General features: G+C 42.8%; 1 protein-coding gene across 2 annotated transcripts in view; it reads left to right on the forward strand.

The window, feature by feature from the left end:
* The window catches only part of CGNL1 (cingulin like 1), a 154,439-nt gene that overhangs the window by 52,553 nt on the left and 79,827 nt on the right, over positions 1-22,059 (forward strand). For both annotated transcript variants that reach the window (XM_082444984.1, XM_082444985.1), the window contains 7 exons: positions 1,683-3,267; positions 4,053-4,147; positions 6,433-6,538; positions 8,881-8,982; positions 9,513-9,661; positions 11,472-11,607; positions 20,648-20,860. In XM_082444984.1, the coding sequence (XP_082301110.1) occupies positions 1,699-3,267; positions 4,053-4,147; positions 6,433-6,538; positions 8,881-8,982; positions 9,513-9,661; positions 11,472-11,607; positions 20,648-20,860 (2,370 nt within the window). In that variant the 5' untranslated portion in view covers positions 1,683-1,698. The remainder of the gene's footprint in view (positions 1-1,682; positions 3,268-4,052; positions 4,148-6,432; positions 6,539-8,880; positions 8,983-9,512; positions 9,662-11,471; positions 11,608-20,647; positions 20,861-22,059) is intronic.

Here is a 22,059-nt window from a genome sequence, read left to right on the forward strand (position 1 = left end):
TTTTAATTCAAAAATTCAAAAAAAAAAGAAATTGGAAACAATAAAGGGAAGCAGAAAGAAATAATGATCAAACTAGACCTCAATAAATTAGAAAATTTTTAAAAATGATAAATCTGAGAGCTAGTTCTTTAGGGGAACAACAATTTAAAAAAATATGTAGACATATTTTACCTGCATAATCAAGAAATAGGTGAAGAAAGCTCAGAGAAAACTAGATAATGAGAAATAAAAATAGAGGAGATGAAATGATTTATACATTGCAAAATTCTGTGCAAATAAATTAGAAAATATGGATCAAATAGATGATTTTCTTGGAAAATATGCTACCAGATTGACTCCAGAATAGAAAGGAAACTCAAAAAGTCTGCTAACAGTGAAAGAAATGAGATAGCTGTTTTCTGTGACCAGTTGTTTCTGTTCTTCTTGCATCTCTGTGGCTATTGGAGTTTTTCAGAATGACAGAAGTGAATTTCTGGTGAGAGAACCTCAGAGTGTGGGGTGGCTTGGACAGCCTGCTTGGTGATATGTATGCAATCTGTGACAGGGTGGCCACACACCAGAACGGGTGAAGGCAGTGATTCTTGGTATTAGGACCCATCACAAAATAAACAGCCCCAAGTCTTCAGGTTTTTCATAAAATTTTTCAGGTCCTTAAGTTACTTGAACTGTTTTTTTTTTCAATTTAAAAAAAAATTATTTATTTATTTTTGGCTGTGTTGAGTCTTAGTTGCTGCGCGGCTTTCTCTAGTTGCGGTGAGCGTGGGCTTCTGTTCGTTGTGGTGCACGTGCTTCTCACTGCGGTGGCTTCTCTTGTTGCGGAGCACGGGCTCTAGGCGCATGGGCTTCAGTAGTTGTGGCGGATGGGCTTAGTAGTTGTGGCTCGCGGGCTCTAGAGCACAGGCTCAGTAGTTGTGGTGCACGGGCTTAGTTGCTCCATGGCATGTGGGATCTTCCCTGACCAGGGATCGAACCTGTGTCCCCTGCATTGGCAGGTGGATTCTTAACCGCTGCGCCACCAGGGAAGTCCCAACTTGAACTTTTTGGTTAAAAAAAAAAATTGAAAACTATTTTTAATCACTTACTCTCATTGTCGGTCTCACAAACAACTGCTTCCTTAAAGTAAAAATGTTTTAAACACTACAGCCAAATAAATAATGATAAAGATTTCAAAGCAGGGTTGTGCAGAAAGAAGCTTGAAAGGGTTTTGACAAGAAAATTAACAGTTTAGAAAAAAAGAAAAATGGTGAGCATCAGAACACCTTAGCTCTTAATTATTTTCTTGGAAAAGTACCTTGTTCTCAAATGCTGGTAAACTGGAACATCCTATTGGTTAAAAATAAATAGCATAAAGGGTGAGGAAATGAACTAAGGAAAAAACAAGGCAACCAGCACAGCCCGTCAGCTAGAAACAGAATAATTAAGCTCTACCAAAGGCATCAGGTCATTTGGCCAGTCATCTACCCTAAGGCCAGGGTTCAAGCTCAGTGTTGACAAACACCATGGTCACGTGGACCCACAGGCATCCAGAAAGGCCTGTTTGGACGAGCATTTGGTTCTGAAGTGTCCTTGCTCTTTAAAGTGTTTGGTTTTCCCTGAACTTCAAAGTCTTCCCTCATCATCTTCATTTAAACAGATGTAATTTTAACTTAATGTCCTCTTTTTACCCCAATTTTCCCTGGTAGTGAACAACAGTGAACCATGGAGCTGTATTTCGGTGAATATCAACATGTGCAGCAGGAATACGGTGTCCATCTGAGACTCGCAAGTGATGAAACCAAAAAATCAAGGAATTCCCAGCACGCTAAGGCAGGCTCCTACGGTGTCAGTATTCGGGTCCAGGGGATTGATGGTCACCCCTACATAGTCCTCAATAACACAGAGCGGTGCCTGGCAGGCACGTCTTTTCCTGAAGACGGGCCATCATTTCCGTCTCCAGCGACAAGTAACCTGCCTCTCCATTCCAGCAATGGATCTGTGCTCGAGGAGGACGGTGCAGAAGAACTGCAGCTGCCCGAAAACCCATATGCCCCACCCGGCCCAGTAAGAAACCTGGAACAGCCCTCTCTCTTTGAGGGCGAGAATGGAGTTCTAGATCACAAAGGCGAAGCGATGAAGCCATCCCCCGTGCTGAACTTTCAGAGGCATCCAGAGCTTTTACAGCCCTATGATCCCGAAAAGAATGAGTTGAACTTACAAAATCAGCAGCCTCCTGAGAGTAATTGGCTAAAAGGTTTCGCAGAAGAAGGGACCAACAGTAAGAAGGCTTGGACTTGCTCGCCCAGACCTAGCCACTCCCAGCCGACCAGACCTCCCTCGGAAGACCCGGCCAGATCCAGCGTGACGGCCATTCGACTGTGCAGCTCCGTGGTCATTGATGACCCCAAGAAGCAGACCTCGGTGTGCGTGAACGTTCAGAGCTGCAGCAAGGAGGGGCTGGCAGAGGAGGCCCTTGCCCCTAGCGGGAGGCCCCTACCCACCCACCCGGAAGCCAAGAAAACCAGGCCCGACGTGCTTCCGTTCCGGCGCCAGGACTCAGCCGGGCCCGTGCTGGACGGAGCCCGGTCGCGGAGATCCTCCTCATCGTCCACAACTCCCACTTCGGCCAACTCTTTGTACAGATTTTTACTCGATGACCAAGAATGTGCCATCCATGCCGACAATGTGAATCGTCATGAAAACAGAAGGTATATCCCCTTCTTGCCCGGAACTGGACGGGATATTGATACGGGGTCGATTCCTGGCGTGGATCAGTTAATTGAAAAATTTGACCAAAAACCTGGGCTGCAGAGAAGAGGCAGGTCTGGGAAGCGAAACAGGATCAACCTAGAAGACAGGAAAAGGTCCCGAAGCGTGGATAGTGCATTTCCTTTCGGTCTCCAAGGGAACTCGGAATACCTGACCGAATTCAGCAGGAACCTGGGCAAGTCCAGCGAACACCTGCTGCGGCCGTCGCAGGTGTGCCCGCAGAGGGCGCAGGCGCAGGAGCACCGGGGGAGGCAGGGCGGAGGGCGCGCCTTCGCCAGGCTGCAGGGAGCCCAGCCCAGGCCGCCCCTGCAGAACAAAGATGGGAAAGTTCCAGAAAACAAAGGTGGTCAGGAAAGTCCGACCGGGCGCACATCCTCCCTCCCAGCACAGACTAAGAAGGGGGAGGAAATCAAAACAGCCACCGCTACGTTGATGTTACAGAATCGGGCGCTAGCAACTTCCCCGGACTCAGGTACCAAGAGGATTTCTGTGAAGACATTTACTTCCACCTCAAATACTCAGGTAATACTGGTTTGTTCCTTCTGAGTGATCTATCAATACATCCTGGCTGTAGGAATACATATCTTCCATCCTGAGTCAGTAATTGCACCATCTTGAATCAGTAATATTTTTTAGAGTTTTCCCCCTAGCAGTAGATTATGACCTACTGCTAATCGCTTGGTTTTCTAAGTAAATTCAAGTACCACTAGATTCCTGTTGTGTTCTTGTTTGTAAACTAACTTGTCAAACACTGTAGAGAGGCTCGATTTTTCTTTTCGTGTATGTGTAAAATCTGAAAGTATGCAGAATTTGTTTCCAAAACAAGAGGCTCCGTCCTTAGGTTTATTTAGATGTATTAATTTTCCTCATGACATTGAGTGACTGGATTAATTTCTGTCCTGAGAAATTAGGTTAATCCTAATTTAGGTTTATCCTGAAGTGATGGAATTTATTTAAGTGGTCCAGTTAGTGTTTTGGTAGTAACAGTAAAAAAAATAATGATAAAAATGATACTAAGGTTGGTAAGTACCAGTCACTCTTTGTTATGTATTATAGGATCGCACCAACCCTATGAAGGTAGGTACTATTAACTTCTATTTACAGGCGAGAAAATTGAGGTGAGGAAAAGTTAAGTAACTTACCCAAGGTTACAGAGCTACTAAGTGGTGGAACCAGTTGTAATGAGCATCCTTACCTGAGGAATCCTTTCTGGGAAGCAGGAATGTGTTTGGAAGCTTCTGCTGTGGGCTTGTGCCTTTTTCTTGGAAGCGTCATCCTGTGATCTAATAACAGACATTGTGTTCCAGGCCACACCGGATCTGTTAAAAGGCCAGCAAGAACTCACTCAGCAAACCAATGAGGAGACGGCCAAGCAGATACTTTACAATTACCTCAAAGAAGGGTTAGTGATTTTCCTTCAAGGAGCAAAGTATTGTCCTTCCTGGTGGGCCTCTTAATTTTCTTTTCTGAGACCTTGTGTTTTACCCTCCCTTCCTGCCCTGGGTGAGCCATTTCAGGGTGCAGACTCCATGGCTGGAGCTGTCATAACAACATTTAAGTCTTGGGTGGAGGAGGGTGAAGAGCAGGGGAAGGAAGTGTGGGGAAGAACATCCTACTTTAAAAGTTAAAAATGAATATGTTTTTAAAATGATTCTTTACTGTTTCAGAAACAAATTCAAAGATAGGAAGAATGTCTACTGTTCAGTTTTGAACTGAGTCTGTCGTCGCCTTGAGTTTGTCCGTATGCACACAGGGATAATCGATCGTCCCTTATTAGAAGTTACAAATAAAATACCTCCTCCCCTCCCGAGAGTTGACATTGGCCGGGAGCCCCTGCTTCCATTATTTTTAAAGCATGTATGAGTCATTTAAAAGCAGTGCTTTCCACTTACTTATCTAGGAGGATGAGTTTGAATAATCTGGTTTTCAGTCCTTACTTAGATACCAACTGAGCTGGAATTCTAGGCCAGGAATTTGAAGTTTCTGTTTCAGTTCTCTCATCAGATATGATTAAAAAGAAGAAAAGCTTTATAGTCTGACATGACTGAAAGTCACTTGGCAAATACTCACTGGTATCAGAACACTTCATAGTTTTATATAGTGCCTTACAATTTTCTGTCAGTAATATAGAGCTGACGGAATCATTCAAAATATAAGATAGGGGCTCTTTTGAAAAAAAAAAAAAGGAAAAAGTAAAGAGATTCTTCTAGCTAAGAACTAATTATTCGTGTCTTTCTGTGAAGGGTTTTACCATGAGAAGATTAAGGTAGAAGAACTTCTAACATTTAAAATTCTTTCTCTACATTCTTTTATTTTTTTGGCCCATGATTTATTGAGAGACTGGTGAGACAGACTTTAGTGGGAGGCACCTATTTAAGGAAACTTACTTAAAAATTTTTTTCCCTGGGCTTCCCTGGTGGCGCCAGTGGTTAAGAATCCACCTGCCAATGCAGGGGACACGGGTTCGAGTCCTGGTCCGGGAAGATCCCACATGCTGTGGAGCAACTAAGCCCGTGTGCCACAGCTACTGAGCCTGTGCTCTAGAGCCCGCGAGCCACAACTACTGAAGCCCGTGAGCCACAACTACTGAAGCCTGCGTGCCTAAGAGCCCGTGCTCCGCAACAAGAGAAGCCACCGCAATGAGAAGCTGGTGCTCCAAAACAAAGAGGAGCCCCCGCTCACTGCAGCTAGAGAAAGCCTGCGTGCAGCAACAAAGAGCCAACGCAGCCAAAAATAAATAAATAAAATAAATAAATTTTTTAAAAAAAAGAAAGAAAGAAAATAAGGGGAGAGGGCTTCCCTGGTGGCGCAGTGGTTGAGAATCTGCTTGCCGGTGCAGGGGACACGGGTTCGAGCCCTGGTCTGGGAAGATCCCACGTGCCGCGGAGCAACTAGGCCCGTGAGCCACAATTACTGAGCCTGCGCGTCTGGAGCCTGTGCTCCGCAACAAGAGAGGCCACGATAGTGAGAGGCCCGCGCACCGCGATGAAGAGTGGCTCCCGCTTACCACAACTAGAGAAAGCCCTCGCACAGACACAAAGACCCAACACAGCCATAAATAAAATAAAATTAATTAATTAATTAATTAAAAAAAAAAGAAAATAAGGGGAGAGATACCCCTCCATTTAAAAAAAAAATTTTTTTTTTTCCTAAGTGCCAGGTATGTGTGATAGAAGGTGTGGGTAGTCCTTAATAGAACTTTATCTGACCATTACCTATGAAAGTCTAGACAAAGGGCAGCTGTGTTGACAACCTTGGCTTGGGGGATTTATTTTTTTAAACAAAGGCTAAAACAAGTTAAGATCACGGTGGATCATTCCTAGCGTGACACACATACAGGAGAGATTCCTTGTTGAAGTGAATATACGTCATTTGAATCGGCAAGCAACAAATTACGAAATTTTTATTGGATGTTATCTCCAAGCTTATTTAGAATGTGCTTGTGTCTCTTTCACATGTTTGGAAATGGGAACCCCTCTCCCAAATCGGGTGGTAACACTGAACAATTTGTTTGGAGAAAAATACACCGTCTATCCTGCCCTCCTCACACTGGTTGTGTCTGCAGCCTTAATTAATTCACGCCTCTTGCGATTTATCTTCTTAAAGGGCTTGCTGTTTGTGTGTCGTGGCACATAGAATAGTCTGAGGCCAACGGTTGTGCCCTCATTGTTTTTTTTTTTTTTCCAGAAGCACCGATAATGATGATGCTACTAAGAGGAAGGTCAACCTGGTCTTTGAGAAAATCCAGACGTTGAGGTCTCGAGCAGCAGGGAGCGCGCAAGGAAATACTCAAGTAAGGCGGAGCTCTGTATTTTGTAGAGGGCATTTCACGTGGAACCTGGCAAACAAATGGCTTTCTTCAGTCTGTACTTTTGGTTACAGTAGTTAGTGGGAAGTTTCCTGAGTAGTAAGCAGTACCGAAGATGGAACAGCATGTTTTAAATATTGCTGATTTGCACCCTGCCTTTTTTCTAGAAAGGTTTTAAGAAATTTTATTTAAAAAAAAAAATCTATAAAACATAACAGGAGGAAACAATAGGTGGTACGATTTAGAAAGGGAAAAGAAGAATAGGAAGAATGAAATGAAGCATGGGATGGAGAGCCCTAGTGTCATTGTAGGCAGGTTTGAAAAGTAAGTATGAACGGGCGTGGACCCAAGTTCTCAAACTTCAGAGACTAAGAAATAAGAGAATCAAACTAGAGAATGTGGAAGAGAGACTGGTGGGCTGACCAGCGTGGGCCGAAGGGAAAGGAAGGAGTAGAGTGGGGCTAAATTCTCTTTAAAAAAAACTGCCTGTTTAATTTATTGTACTGAATTTTAGTTGGGACTTGGAGATTTTTTGTTAAAGGAGGACTCATCCCCTAGTTGATGAACATGTGCTATATGCTAGACATACCTTGTGCCATGAAAGGAAGCAGCATTTAAGAGGGACAACTAAAATCTTGTCCCTCAATTCTATGCCACCTTGAATGCCGCATTTCTTGCTTGGGCATCTTTCCTTTTCCCTTCTGGGGGGAATTCTGCACTGGAAGGAAAGAAGATACCCAGAGGCAGGTAACAGGGAGTTGGTCTATTGCTTCTTTTTTAACTTTGGAAACATATGAATAAAGGATATTTATAGGCATCAACTACCCTTTTTTCTCTACTGTTCCGTATTCCCCTTGCACTCAGTTAACCCATGACTGCTGCTCTGGCATCAAATAAAAACATTTTTCAATTTATCCGTAGAAATAATATTTAAAATATATAAGCACATTTTATTATATATCTTTATATAGATGTATTTTATTATTATATATTATGTATTTATATTATATTTATAAATATATAAAATATTTTTATACATGCACACACACACAGTTCCCACTGGGGAACCTTTAAATTATACACCTTGCTTATAGGCAGGTTTCAGGAACTCTACACAGTTTTTTAAATTGGGTTAGGATTTTTTTTGCTAAATCTCTTAAATCCAAATCATCACCATTACTGTTGCTTTGCATTAACCTGCATATTCTCCTGGAGAATGCATCCTTTGGTCTTGATGTTAAGATTGTCATTGTGGTTCCAGACTAGGGTATCCAGCCTAAACTGGGGAAGTTGGGGTAGCCCTTCTGGAGTTGATAACACTAATGATGTCTCAAGAGATCATAGAATTCTCCCAGAGAGGGGAAGGGAGAGCATTCTAGGTAGAGGGAACAGAACAAAAAACATAAACTATAAAGAGGTGTGTGCTTGCCATGTTTAGGGGACTAGAGGTAATGTAGTGTAGCTGGAGAAGAGAGCTAGGATATGGGGACCAGGCACCAGGTAGGCAGGACCTTGTAGATCATGTTAATTTTCATTTCAGGCCAAAGGTGATAGGCTTCCACTGATGGACTTTAAACAGCAATGAGTAGTGTCGTATTTATAAAAATTCATTTCTTTGTAGTTTTTGGAGAGAGGTAAGATTAGAGGACGGGAGACCAGTTAAGCAGCTGCTGCTTCTTAATCAAGCCAGAGATGATGAGACGATGAACTTAGGCTCTTAGACTTCCGGCTCTGATGACAGTGCCGTGACTGCTTAATTGTCCACATTTTTCTACTCCCCTCCTCTCTCGCTTTATGAATCTGATTATTTGCTGGCAAAGGTTTTGGAGTTTTATATTTTGGTGGCAGTTAAGAGATTTCGTGCAAGAGAACCCTCTCCCTTAATGGGCTAAGACCATATTGGAAAGCCATGAAGCAGGCAGTTTTTGTTTGGGAAAGAACAATCTACAATTTCCCTCCTTGGGTTAGATTTACATTTCTAAGATAGATTGTTCTCATTTTGCCTAAGAAAATTGGAAGTGCTGTGTTTCTGTTGACTGTTGGTTTCTGGTCTGCTTCATAGGAGTAGATGAGGAAGTACCTCATTCTAAGTTCATGCATGACTCACACCTGGATTCAGGTGCCTGAGAGCCAAGACACTGCCTTTTCTGGTTTTGATTTCTGCTTTTACCTTTTCCCCTCCCTTTTAGTTGTAGTTTTCTAACCACTTTGCTGTAGGATTTTAGCCGAATCCTTTTGAGAGTGTCATCCTGTTGTTAATGTTCATGCAAGAAAAAAATAAAGCATCTTGAACATTTAACTTAGGATATTTTTGCAATTAATCGTAGGCTTCTAATTCTTCATCTGAAGTCAAAGATCTCTTGGAACAGAAAAATAAGTTGACCACAGAAGTGGCTGAACTTCAGAGACAGCTTCAACTAGAAGTCAAGGTATCTGATTTTTCTTTATGCTATTTTATTCTGTTCCGTCTTGATTGATAAAGAATATTTTAAGTACCTTGGGTTGCCCAAGTGAAGTGAAAACAAATTTTTTTCCCAAAAGAAACATTCTTCCCATTGCTGAGCAAATTCCTGTATGTTTAGTTCCTGCTGCCCAAAGAACTTTTTTTTTAAGTAACCAAAGCACATAGAGAATGTTGGCTTTGACAGAGTAATAGAAACGCTGTTGGATTCAGACAGGCAAATTGGAAACTAAATGTATATAAAACATCTGGACTAAGTAATAGAAAGAGCAGAATGTGATTTAGCTGTGTTTGTGTTTCTCTTTTAGAAGTATTACAATTCATTAAGTGTTTAGTGTTCTTTCTAGATGCGAACTCCCATGCCTTTATTACATAGTTCCATCAAGTTGTTTAATAATCTAAGTGCAGGGACATGGAGTCCATCAGAGTAGAAGGAGGCTTCAGTGGGATGACATTAATGTACGGTGGAGGTGCTTTAACATCACATATTCTTATTAGAATCAGCAGAACATCAAAGAAGAGAGAGACAGAGTGAAAGCAAACTTAGAAGCACTCCAAAGTCAACATGAAAGCAAGGTAGAAGAGAATGCCGAGCTGCAGCGGCGGCTGGAGGGAAGTGAAGGGGAGCTCCGGAGACACCTGGAGGAGTAAGTTCTGGCCCAGAGCCTGTGCCCTTCCTGGTTTCCTGCAACAATGGAGCCAGACACTTTTTTTTTTTTTAATTAATTAATTAATTTTTGGCTGCATTGGGTCTTCATTGCTGCGTGCAGGCTTTCTCTAGTTGCAGCGAGCGGGGGCTACTCTTTGTTGCGGTGCGCGGGCTTCTCATTGCGGTGGCTTCTCTTGTTGCAGAGCACGGGCTCTAGGTGCACGGGCTTCAGTAGTTGTGGCACACAGGCTCAGTAGTTGTGGCACACAGGCTCAGTAGTTGTGCCTCGCAGGCTCTAGAGCTCAGGCTCAGTAGTTATGGTGCACGGGCTTATTTGCTCCGAGTCATGTGTGATCTTGCTGGACCAGGGCTCGAACCCGTGTCCCCTGCTTTGGCAGGTGGATTCTTAACCACTGCGCCACCAGGGAAGCCCAAGCCGGATCCTTTCTGTCCGTTTAATTCTGCCCAACCTTCCAAATCTTTATAGGGCTGCTGACCCTTCCTTTTCTCCCTCTTATTCTTATAAAATTATAAAACTGGTGACGTGTAGACTGGTAAGCAGAATGAATTTAATAATTTAAAAATTCTTTGTGTGCCTCAAAGGATATTTGTAAAGTTTCAGCCCTTAGAGTAGATCTCAGAGCAGTCAAGTGAGAAGCAAGGAATACTGAGTGGTGATATGTAAGGACAGATCTCAAAGAGCCTAGGCCCAGTCTCTAAAAAGCATGTGTCACATGACCTCCACAGTCTCCCACGTTCTGAATTTTGCCCTGGATAGTGCTGACCAATTTTGTAACCAGTGCTTATATACTTCTTTTGGGTCTTCAGAGAAGGAAAGACAAGCCCAAGATGGCCCTGCCATCGTGTTGTGTTAAAATCTGTGACAAGAGGATTTGAAACCAAGGTGTGAAAATGGATGGTGCCATGAAGCCCACTGGCCATGACAGAAGCCTTAAGTGAGAGGTTAAGCAGGAGTGAAATCTAGAGGGAAATTCAAGAAAAACAGGACATTATATCATAAAAGCATTTGATTACCTTTGCCATTTTGATGGTGTAGTGTTTTCTTTTGAAACATTCTTAGAGGTTAATTTCAGAAAAGAGGTTGGTAAGAAAAAATCAAAATTTAGAGTGCAGTAAAGACTTTGCAAAATAAAAGGTAGAATAGTTGTGAGTTCCATTTAGAGCAAAGGTTGGCAAACTTTTTCTGTCAGATAGTAAATGCTTTAGGGTTTATGGGCCATATGGTCTTTGTTGGAACTGTTCAATTCTGCCATTGTATTGTGCAAACGCCATAAACAATACATAAATGAATGAGCATGGCTGTGTTCCAGTAAAACTTTATTTACAAAAGCAGGCAGTGGGCCAGATTGGCTCATGGGCCATAATTTGCTAACTCTCCTGGTCTAGAGTACTGGGGATGGGGTGGGGTAGGCTGGTAGGGAGTGGGGTGGCTTTAATGAAAACATTTATCATAAAAGTTGTGCTCTTTTTCCTGATTCCTTATCTTCTATGTCCAAATTCTAGTACCCTGTGATCTCCTTTTGGGGAGGAAATGTCACTGTATAACCTTTCCCATTACATTGGTTTGAGTTCTCACTTGTCTTCTTGTTGGGCACATTAGACTGTAGACATGAGTTCTTACCAGTGCCTTTCTGGTTTGTGATTTTCTGTTCAGTGCAGAACAGAAAATGGGAGGCTCCTTGGGGATTTAGATGACGCTGCTTGATGATCTGAAGCTCTGAAAGCAGACTGGATGAAAATAAGCAGAGGCCAGGAGAAACTCTCTCATGGGCTTCCTTTCCTGCCAGGCTGTTCCAGGTGAAGATGGAACGAGAACAGCACCAGACTGAGATCAGGGATCTCCAGGACCAGCTCTCAGAAATGCATGATGAATTGGACAGTGCTAAACAATCCGAGGACAGGGAGAAGGGGGCTCTGATTGAGGTAAGCGGGGCTGGGGTCAGGTGACAAGAGAAGCCCCCGTCTGCCTGGACAGTGTGGGATGGGTGGGGGAACTGGGAGCCATACTCTGTTGCGTGTTTGTTCTACCTGCCCCTATGTTCCCTTCTGTGAGAGCATCATATGCAATAGTTTGTCTTAGGAAAATTTTCCGCCATACAGGAAAATAGAATAATGTGTTAACTGCCGTAGAGTCCCAATCCAAATCCAACAGTTATCAACATGTTGCCATATTTACTCCATTTTGTTCTTCTCTCCATCCATTCATTTTTCTTTTTTTTTCATTCATCTATCTACTCATCTTTAATTTTCATTGGAGTATCGTTGCTTTATATCTATTCATCTTGCTGAACCATTTCAAAGTAATTTATAGATAAAACCACATCTCACCCCTAAACTTTTCAGCATGCATTTGAATAGTTAGGGAATTTTCTTATAACCACAATACTATTATCACATCTGCATAATTAATTCCTATGTTGTATTATATACAATATCATATATGGTCTTTATTCAACATTTGCCAGTTGTCCCTCAAGAGTATTTGCTAGTTGTTGTTTTTTCCCCAAGCCAGAATCCAGTCAGGAATCCCACATTGCTTTCATTATTCTCTCGCTCAGAGTTCATTTATCTTAGTATAGCCTCCCTTGTCCCTGCATCCCCTACTCCTTGCTCTTTTTCTCCCATCCCACTTCTGAAGAGCCCAGACCAATGCTCCACATTCTGGATTTTATAATTGTTTCCTTATGGTGTCCATTAACTTGTTCCACTCTCCCCTGTGTTTCTAGTAAATTTGAGTTTAGATCTAAACACTAATAGATTCACGTTAAATTTTGAGCAAAGATACTTTGTAAGTAATGCGATTATGAAAAAACATTTAAAAGACATTAGTATTATATTAATGCCCATACACCACTTATCACAGGTTAAGTTTTTATTTGTTTAAAGCCCCCATAAGACTGTAAGTTCCAAGAGGGCAGAGTTGGTGGTGGTTGGCTTAGCACTATATCCTCAGCAGTTATTCCAGTGGCTAGGACATATAGCACTCAGGAAATATTTGGTGGATGGCTGGATGGATGCATTTTGAACGAATGAGTGAGTGAGTAAATGAATGAATCTACTTGCTCTATACACAGGCCGCCAGTCTGGCTTCTGCCCGTATCAGTCTATCCCCTATTGATATTATCAATCTGTGAGTCAGTGAATAAGGTTGATTCCTTCTTCTGCTTCCATTTGTTAATTATTGTGGGTTTTTTTCAGAGACAATTATTATCTCTTCTCTGAATTAGATTACCATCCTGTTGAGGTGTTAGATACACATGTGTGAAATGATTAGAGAGCAAGAATAGGTTTTGAACATCTACATTTTTTTCTGGGGAATGAATCTAATTGAGGATCAGAAGAAGAGCTGTGCTGTGTAGATATTTTGATATTTGCTATAACTTTTTTGTTGACATCTTTATTGGAGTATAATTGCTTTACAATGTTGTGTTAGTTTCTGCTTTATAACAAAGTGAATCTTTGCTATAACTTTAGCATCACCTGTGTCTTTGGCTTAGTTTTGAAGTTTAGTTCAGTTTAGCTAGCTTATAAAAGCTTTGGTTTGTAGGAACAGCCCAACAAATAAATGATACACAATTTAGAACAAAGCCAGAACAAACAAACAAAAAACCCATGAGAAAATAAAGGTAACTTGTTAGTATTTAACTTTCACTCTCTACTGCTTTTCCCCTAAGGGCTTGGATCTCATCTTTGTCCTTTTCTTGGGGTTAAAAGCTGCTGTCTCGTAATTCCTTGTAGCTTCCTCTGTCTCAGCTGTCCATTGTTTTTTCTCACCCTCTTCCATGTTTACTTTGGAAGTCCTTGCCCAGGAGGGATTGTTGTTCCTGATCTTTAGGACTTAGCATCTCTCTTCCTCCTGACTTGGCAGGGGTGGAGAGGAGAGTGGAGCGTTTGTGGCCGCAGGGCAGAGGCCTTCTCATGAATTCATTTTCACATGGGCAGAGGGGGTCATTTTCTCTTCCCCCCCATGTGACCATCTCTTTGTCTCTGTTGAGACCACTTTCTCCAGAGACAGCCTCAGGCCTGCTCCTTACCACCTGGTATTTCTTTGCATCCAAAGATTCCTTAAAAACCACGGCATTTGTGGTATTCTTCTGCTTCTCTTGGCTCTGTCTTCTTCTCAGGGCTCTGGGTTACAAAGACAAGGTACATTAGGATGGGGCTTTGAAGATATGTGTATTTATCACTGAAGTGTTAAGAAAATCACATAAGATGAAATTTTAAGATGGGGGTGAGGGGCTTCCCTGGCGGTCCAGTGGTTAAGACTTCACCTTCCAAAGCAGGGGGTGCAGGTTCGATCCCTGGTCGGGGAGCTAAGATCCCACATGCCTTTCGGCCAAAAAACCAGAACATAAAACAGAAGCAATATTGTAACAAATTCAATAAAGATTAAAAAAAAAGGGGGGGGGCGGAAATGCACATATTTTCCTAATACCTTAACAAACTAGTTTTTTTTTTTTAATTTTTTAATTTATTATTTATTTATTATTTTTATTTTTGGCTGTGTTGGGTCTTCGTTTCTGTGTGAGGGCTTTCTCCAGTTGCGGCGAGTGGGGGCCACTCTTCATCGCGGTGCGCGGGCCTCTCACTATCGCGGCCTCTCATTGCGGAGCAGAGGCTCCAGACGCTCAGGCTCAGTAGTTGTGGCTCACGGGCCCAGTTGCTCCGCGGCATGTGGGATCTTCCCAGACCAGGGCTCAAACCCGTGTCCCCCGCATTGGCAGGCAGACTCTCAACCACTGCGCCACCAGGGAAGCCCCAACAAACTAGTTTTTTTTTCTACATTTTTATTTGTTTCCCTATTCATTGATAGATTTCATCTATAATGTAGGAACAAATATAGTGTCTCTACAGTTTTGATACCTGCTTTTAAAAGTTAATATGCCAGAAATATTTTTCTTTATGATACTTTATCATCTTCATATTTCATTTTTAAGAAGATACCCCACAATATGCTTAACCATCCTCCAATATTTAAGTTGTTTCTTCTTTTTTTTTTAAATTATGAGAAAATATGTTGAATTTTTTATACGTGTCCTTTTACTTCTTTAGAAAAATTTCCTAAGGAGAGAAATGTCACTGAACAGGTTATAGCTTTTGATAAAAATGTAGCTTCAAAAACACATTTAAATAGAAGGTAAGACTTTGCCATAGTCTATGATTCCTTGTGTGGACACCTCACTGATTCTAAAGGGGAAAGCTATTATCTTAGCTATTGGGAAGTTTCCTAAGTTGCTGAATTTTCCTAGTAACTAAAACCTAAAATTGTTAGTTGTCCTTTCCCCAGGTATTTTCTATCCTTTTAGATTCTGTTTTAGCGCATTTGAGCTTGCTCTGATTTTCTATTTCTTTTACTGGCCAGCTCATTCAAGAGCATATCATCTTTGCTTCTTCCCACATTTCATGCCTAGCATAGTGCCAAGCAACAGAGCAAATGAATAAATAAATTTCAATGTTTAAATTAATTTTAGGGACTTCCCTGGCGGTCCAGAGGTTAAGACTCTGTGCTTCCAATGCAAGGGGCACAGGTTCGATCCCTAGTCAGGGAACTAAGATCCCACATGCTGTGCTGTGTGGCCAAAGGAGAAAAGAAAAAAAAAAAAGATAAATTATTTTTAAAATGCCACCATTAAAAAAAAAAATGGGAATAATTCTGAAATGAACTGTAGCTTCTTTGCCTCTTTGAACACAGTATAGTGAGCATATATTAACTGAACATAACTAGCTTTTTGACTTATAGTGGTAACTGGGATATGAGCTTCAGCTTTGGTGATGTGTTTTCAGGCAGAGGCTAATAATGAGAGACTCAGGAAAGGGAAACAGCGTACATCTTTTCTTAGAAATGTTCCTGGTATTGCTGGTTTTCTGGTTATTTGCCTCTTTCCTGTAATGGAAGCTATATCATCTACTGCTGCCTTTCTGCAAGAAAAGTTAGGACACAATTAGCTTCTCTATGCCAAAGTGGGTTTCTCTCCCTCTGGAAAATTGTCCTCACTCTTTTTATCAGTTTCCTTTGACATGTCAGCAACATGTAAAAAATGGTCTATGGTTTCTATATTACTAATAAAATAAACCCCATCTCCTCGTCACTTTCAGTTTATTCTTCATATCTTAATAAAAAGTGGCCTGGGGGAATCTGATAACAGATTATAGTTGTAGCCAAGTTTTCCATGGCACTTGGCTTAGAACAGATTCTTAAACACAATGAACATTAAACACTTCTGCTTTTTAATGTTTGAAAAAGCTTGAAGGCCCTAAATTTTGTGAGGCCTGCATAATGCACAAGATTTTTCATGAAATATCTTTTAATACTTCACATTCTGTTCAATAACATTGCGCCCCTATATGGAGTCAGTAAAGTAACATTAAGAGAGAATAAAATCATTAAAAAAAAAAAAAAAAAAGGAAAGAAGGAAGGAAAAAAGGAAGAAATAGTAGAAAATATCCTGTTTTTTTTTAGGGGAAGCCAAATAATTGACCAAGAATAGGATGACTGTTATTCTTAAACAACTGATGGTTCCGAATTTCTTTTTTAACTCAAGATACAAAAATAACTATAGGTCAAGTTTTCAGTCACTTCTTTGTCCGTGAATGTGTTTCCCTCTGTTCTTGGAGGGATGAGTAAACATGAGACATCTCTCTAAGCCTCATGACGGTGGCTTTTTCTAATTACCAAAGATTGTCTTTGATGGGAGCCTATAGTGTTGACAGATTGGCCAACAGAATCTCGTGGTGCTTTATCCCTGACATTTACCAAGACCAAGTACTTAGATATCAGTAAACTATTCTGGTTTTAAAATCCTATTGGTCTGGGGATAGGCTGTGCTCAAGAAATGACATCTCTAGAATAATTATAAGCTTATTGTGTTGTGATGTTACTGAACATTATACACATTTTACTAAAGAAGCAACAGAAAAAATCATGTTTCTCATCAACTGTGTTACACTTTCTAGGCCATCCTTCTGGGGGAAAAAATGACATAATTCTTTGGCAGCTGTAGTTTTGATAAAAGACCTTTACTTTTCCTTTCAATGAGCGTGGGCCAGAGATAGGGACTCTGTAGAACTTCTGGGAAGCTTTTATGCAAAAGAGAGTCTAGATCAGTTTTGTTTTCTCATTTTGACGTGGAATACCTGGGAGTAGGTGGTGTGTGAAGTGAAACTTTCTGTGGGCAAATGAGTTGCTACTCTGGACATTTTGGTCTGTGTCTTTTGGTGCCCCTGCTGTCAGGACAGCCACTGGCTGCTGCTAGTAACAGCTGGGGCCCAGAGCATGCTTCCTTTTCTTCTCAACTTTCCTTCTTGTCTTTTCAGGTTCTGGGCAGGTTTCTTTGCTTCAGTTTAAAAAGGTGGACCTCCTTACAAGCACTTGAGCAGAACTCAATACACCATTCATTTGCATCTGAGAGACTGAGGAACTGCCCGCTCCTCAGCCTTTCTTGAGTGTGTAGTTTTGTCGTCAGGCCTGCAGAGGCTGTGTAGTGAAGAGAACGGGCATTGGTATCCAATCTGGGTCCCAGTCTTGGCTCTACCACTTATAAGCTGCGTGATCTTAGGCATGTTAGCGTCTCGGATCTCCAGTTTTTTGTTTTTTAAATGAATGAGAATAATAATATTCATCTCCTACGATTTTTAGAAATGCTTAGCGTAATTCTTATTTTGTAGTAAGTACCAAACACAGTCAACTTTTTTAGCCTACCCTGTACCCACCCCCAAATACACATCCATACTGGGTCTCTATCTCTTGTACTTTCATGTGTGCAGCTAGCCTGGATGTGTATAGGTTTTGCCAAGTACTGGTTCTGAGTGCCCAGAGTTTTCCTTTGTTTGCTTTGATTGGAGTCTACAGAGAGGCATGTGCATCTCTAATAGATGTTCACGTGAATTTTGAGGTTTATATGTTTTCTCTCACTTCTTTAGCTTGATATCATTGGCAGTAAAGCCACCGAGGTGATGAAGTGAAGTTTTTGAAATCTCCCGTCCCTTTCGGTCTCTACCCTGGAAAGCTTCAGGTGCTACTCAGTGATACGGTGAGGTGTAATCTGATTGGATTTGTGTAGCGGAGTCCACTTAAGCAACAGCCCCAGACACAGATAACAGCATGTTGGTGTAGAATGGACCATAAAAACAGGTTCTTGACATGCATTGGTGGCAGTACACAAAAGGCAACACAGAACACAGATATATCCTGGAAAAGATAAGTGTGGGAAGAGGAACTGACTTATTGTTAAAACAATTGAGAAATGTGTGAAAATAAGAGCAGGAAACCGGGGTAGGCTCGCAAGGGCAATTGTGAAGAAGTTGGCAGGAGGCTCCAGGAAGGCCTAGAGAGATAGCCAATAGCAACAGTGATGTGGGGGCGGGTTGCGGGTGTCTCTAATATCCCTAAGGAGGGACCGGACAGTGGGAAGCACAGGGCATCTCCTTTGACAAATATCAGGACGGGGGTATATTTTCATAAAATTTACTTATGTGTTCTGTGTTTGGTGCTTTGGAAGAGCCAGAGTTGCTCTAGTTGCCTAGACGATTCTCTGGAAGTTTCTTCTAAGCTTATTAGTGCTTGCTAGCTAGATTCTTGAAGGACTAATTCTTAGTCTGTGCAGTGGTGCTCTACCCTGGGATTGCAGAGGCTCCCCTGGTTTAATGGACGCACGTGCCTAGAGTAAAGGAAAGCGAGCCCATTGTCAGTTATTCTTAAATTGATACACATAGTTTCATCCCCTCATCAGTGACCCACTTCTTGAATGGAAAGTAGTTTATCATCTCTGAGGCCTCGGGTCCCAGGTGGCAACCATTCCTTCAGTTCGCCAGGAGCTCCAAGAGGACAGGATGTGTATTTACTTAGAAGCCACCAGTGAAAGAATAGACGAGTTTAGAATTCTGACATCTCCAGACTCCTGCTGTACTGCCCATGTTAATTTATTTATGTCCAGAACAGGCCCACTGCCAATATCATTGATCCATGCATCAGAAATATAAATCAGGTCTATGTCCTTTTTTCAAGGAGCTGATAATCTAGCAAGAGAGAAGATAGGAAAATAAAATCTAGATACAAGGACTGCACGGTAAAAGTATTAAGTGCTATGAGAAGCACAGCTTAAGTGCGGTGGGTATTCAGGAAGGGGATTCAAGGAAGACTTCGTGGAGGAGGTCATACAGTATCTGAGTCTTGAGAGGTTTTCTGGCAGGCAGAGAGACATGGGACCGAGAGGGACGAAGGGCATCCCAGGCAGAGGATGCTGTGTGGGTGATGGCATAGAAGCTACAGGTGAGAAACTGGAGGTTGGGAGCCGTTGGGCAGCTCTTGCAAACCACCTGGGCTGGAGGTGATGAGAGCCTAAACCAGAGAGGTGAGGGAAAGGATCTAAGATGTTACAGAACTAACTTTTTGGTTGTGAGGGACAAGGATGAGAGAGATCAAAGTTGCTGCCAGGCTCCTGAGCAGGTGCTGCCATTCCCAAGGATAATGAACAAAGAAGAGGAGAGGAAGGGACTTGAAGAATTCACTGAGAAACGTAAGCCTCCGGAATCATAGGTGCCCAAGGGACATCCAGATGGTTGAGTCTCGCAGGTCTGGACTCAGATAAGGGTTGGAGGTAAAGGTTTGGGGAGTTATTTATATAGAATTTAAAATTGGGGGAAAAAAAAACCTAGATGAGCTTGCCAAAAAAGAATGAAGAATGCAAAGTCACATTCTTGGGGATCATTTTAGCTTTTTAATAAGAGGGAGAGAAAAACCAGAAAAGATTGTCACAGAAAAAGTGGCCCAAGGGAAGAAAACAGGAGCATGCAGTGTCTTTGAACGGCAAGGCAGAAGAGAGTTCTAAGGGCACAGGTGAAGAGGATCAAAGAGGGATTGAGAAAAGTGAGGACTGAGAAAAGGCCATTGGATGTGGAGATTAAGAGGTCAGTACAACCTTGGAGGGGACAGGCTTAGTAGACTAGGAACCAAAGCCATTTGCAAGAGAGTAAGGAGTGATGAGGTGGTCAAGGAGTAGAGGCAGTGAACAGAAATTATACTTTCAAAAGTTTGGTGGAAAAGCTTGTTTTTTTGTTTGTTTTTGCCCTTGACTCAGAGGAGGATCCTTGTGCCCTAAGGAAAAGGACATAGATTCAAGGAAACAGAAAGGAACAAGATGACAGAGAAAAAAAAGACAGCTGATTAGTAAAGACTTGGAGCAGGCTGGCAGGGGAGAAAGCTTGTTGTCTGTGAAGTGGCTTTGGGTGGGGAGGAACCCTGGCGTCCGGAGAGGTGCTGGGCGGTCAAGCCCAAGTCCTGGCTGACTACAAAGTAGGGGTGTCTGCCGGAGAGAGTGAGCCTCAGCTTGAGGGGAGCTGAGCAGGTCTGACAAGAGATGGTGACCTGAAAGGAATGCCCAGCCTTGGCAGGACACACTTGGGTTTAGGTGATGCGATTTATAGCGGAACTTGCTGCCCCAGTTGTGTGACTTTGCTCGTGAACAGTGAGGTTATGAGGCGGTGAAGGCGGAGAACGCGTGAATATTGTGCCTGCTCAGCACGGGGCAGGGGCATCCCGAGGACTTGGGTTGTGGGTTAAGGGTTTGACTACACGCAGGGTTCTGGGGGTGAAGTAAGCGAGGCCAGCAAGTCGGCATGTCTTCCACGAAGCAACGGCTCGTGAAGGCCACTAGCAAGGGCTACAGACCATTGCACCGAAGTGACGTGAGATGGAAGAAACAGACCTGGCCCCTCAGAGCATCAAAAATGAAATCAGTTTCCCTTTTCTCCCTCGAATTAAATCTCAGAAAAGCTAAGATAGTCGAATCGAGGGGATGATGGCCTCTGAGGAAGGGAAGGGGAGATGAGGAGAGGGGCTAAAGCAGCGTGTAGTGGAGAGAGCGCGGAGGACGAGCGAGGGTGTGGCCGTGTGTGCCGGTGACTGGGGTGGAGGTGCGGGGCGGCTCGGCGTCCTCACCTCCCCGCCCGCGTTTCCTCCCTCCAGGAGCTTCTGCAGGCAAAGCAGGACCTTCAGCACCTGCTCATCGCCAAAGAGGAGCAGGAAGACGTCCTGAGAAAGCGGGAGCGCGAACTCACCGCCCTGAAGGGAGCCCTGAAGGAAGAGGTCTCCAGCCACGACCAGGAGATGGACAAGCTAAAGGAGCAGTACGACGCCGAGCTGCAGGCCCTGCGGGAGAGCGTGGAGGAGGCCGCCAAGGTGGGTCCCGGCCAGGGTGCGGAGCGGCTGGGTGGGGACAGAGGGGCAGGACCGCCTCTCCCGCACTGGTGTCCGTTGTGTGCCTTCCTTTTCATGACAGGGTGAAACTCGGTTTCATCAGATGATTGATCCAGACCTTGTTCACAGACGATAAACTCAGCAGTTCTGTTGGTGACCGTTTTAAGTTTGTAAACTTAAAAATTGTTAAGGACCCTGCTTAAAAGCTCTTACACGCGGTGAGATTTAGAAAGCCCGGGAGTGAACCCCTCCAGGGTTCCTAAAGGTCGGTGGCCTAGGGCATTGCGTGACTTTGCTAATGGGGTAGGGTTTGCAGACAGGACCCAGATTTCTGGAATCCTTCACCCCTGCCCCCGCCTGTTCCTTCTGACTTGTGAAGCCTTTTGTTAGACGATTCCGGTTCTTTTCTCAGCAAAGTTACAAGAGGGTTAATGGGCTGAATTGCCCAAACCCTTGCAAGATAATTTTTCTCTTAATTGAATTCTTGGCTCCTGCAGATGGATTTTAAATTATGTTGAGGTCTTTGGTGCAGGCCTCACGTGGGCTGTTAGAGAAAAGGGGAAAATGTTGTGAAATATCATGCCATCTTTAGGGAAAGAGGGGAATTACAGAGTATAAATTGTAGAGTCTCTGTAATATATAGGTTAAAGATGATGGAGAAACAACTCTTGCTGTTGTTTGTTTATTCTGTGATGATCACAGTGATAGCTCAGAGCTGGTAGGCCCTCTCCCCTGTGCTGCATAGTGACTCACTGATTTTTCAGTTACAGCACGGTAATTGCAAATGACAAGAAGTGAAAGATGGGTTTGTTGTATAACAATAAAACGTTTGGGAAATAGTCTGCTTGGGGTTATTATAACAGTTAAAAAAAAAAGTCTCTTGTTGATTTGCCTGTCTTAGTTTTTTTGAGATTTGGTTTAGTTTGAGGGAGAAAAGCAAAACTGATTTAATTTTCATTGCTTTGCAGGGACACGTCTCTTTTTTCCATCTGATTTCCTTTCTGTGCAGGAGCCTGGTGTCCTTGCTCTTGGCCTTTATGTGCTGTTGCTTCATGGGGGACATGCCAACAGGCTGCTGAGTAAAATAATTTTCCTTTGGACCCATCATGTCTTTATCATCTTCAGACCTTATGTCAAAGGTTGACTTAACATGGTTTATTCATTGAAGGGTAGTTGAGGAT

The sequence above is a fragment of the Balaenoptera physalus genome (genome assembly GCF_965194825.1).
Source record: "Balaenoptera physalus genome assembly, chromosome: 2".
Taxonomy (NCBI): Eukaryota; Metazoa; Chordata; class Mammalia; order Artiodactyla; family Balaenopteridae; genus Balaenoptera; species Balaenoptera physalus.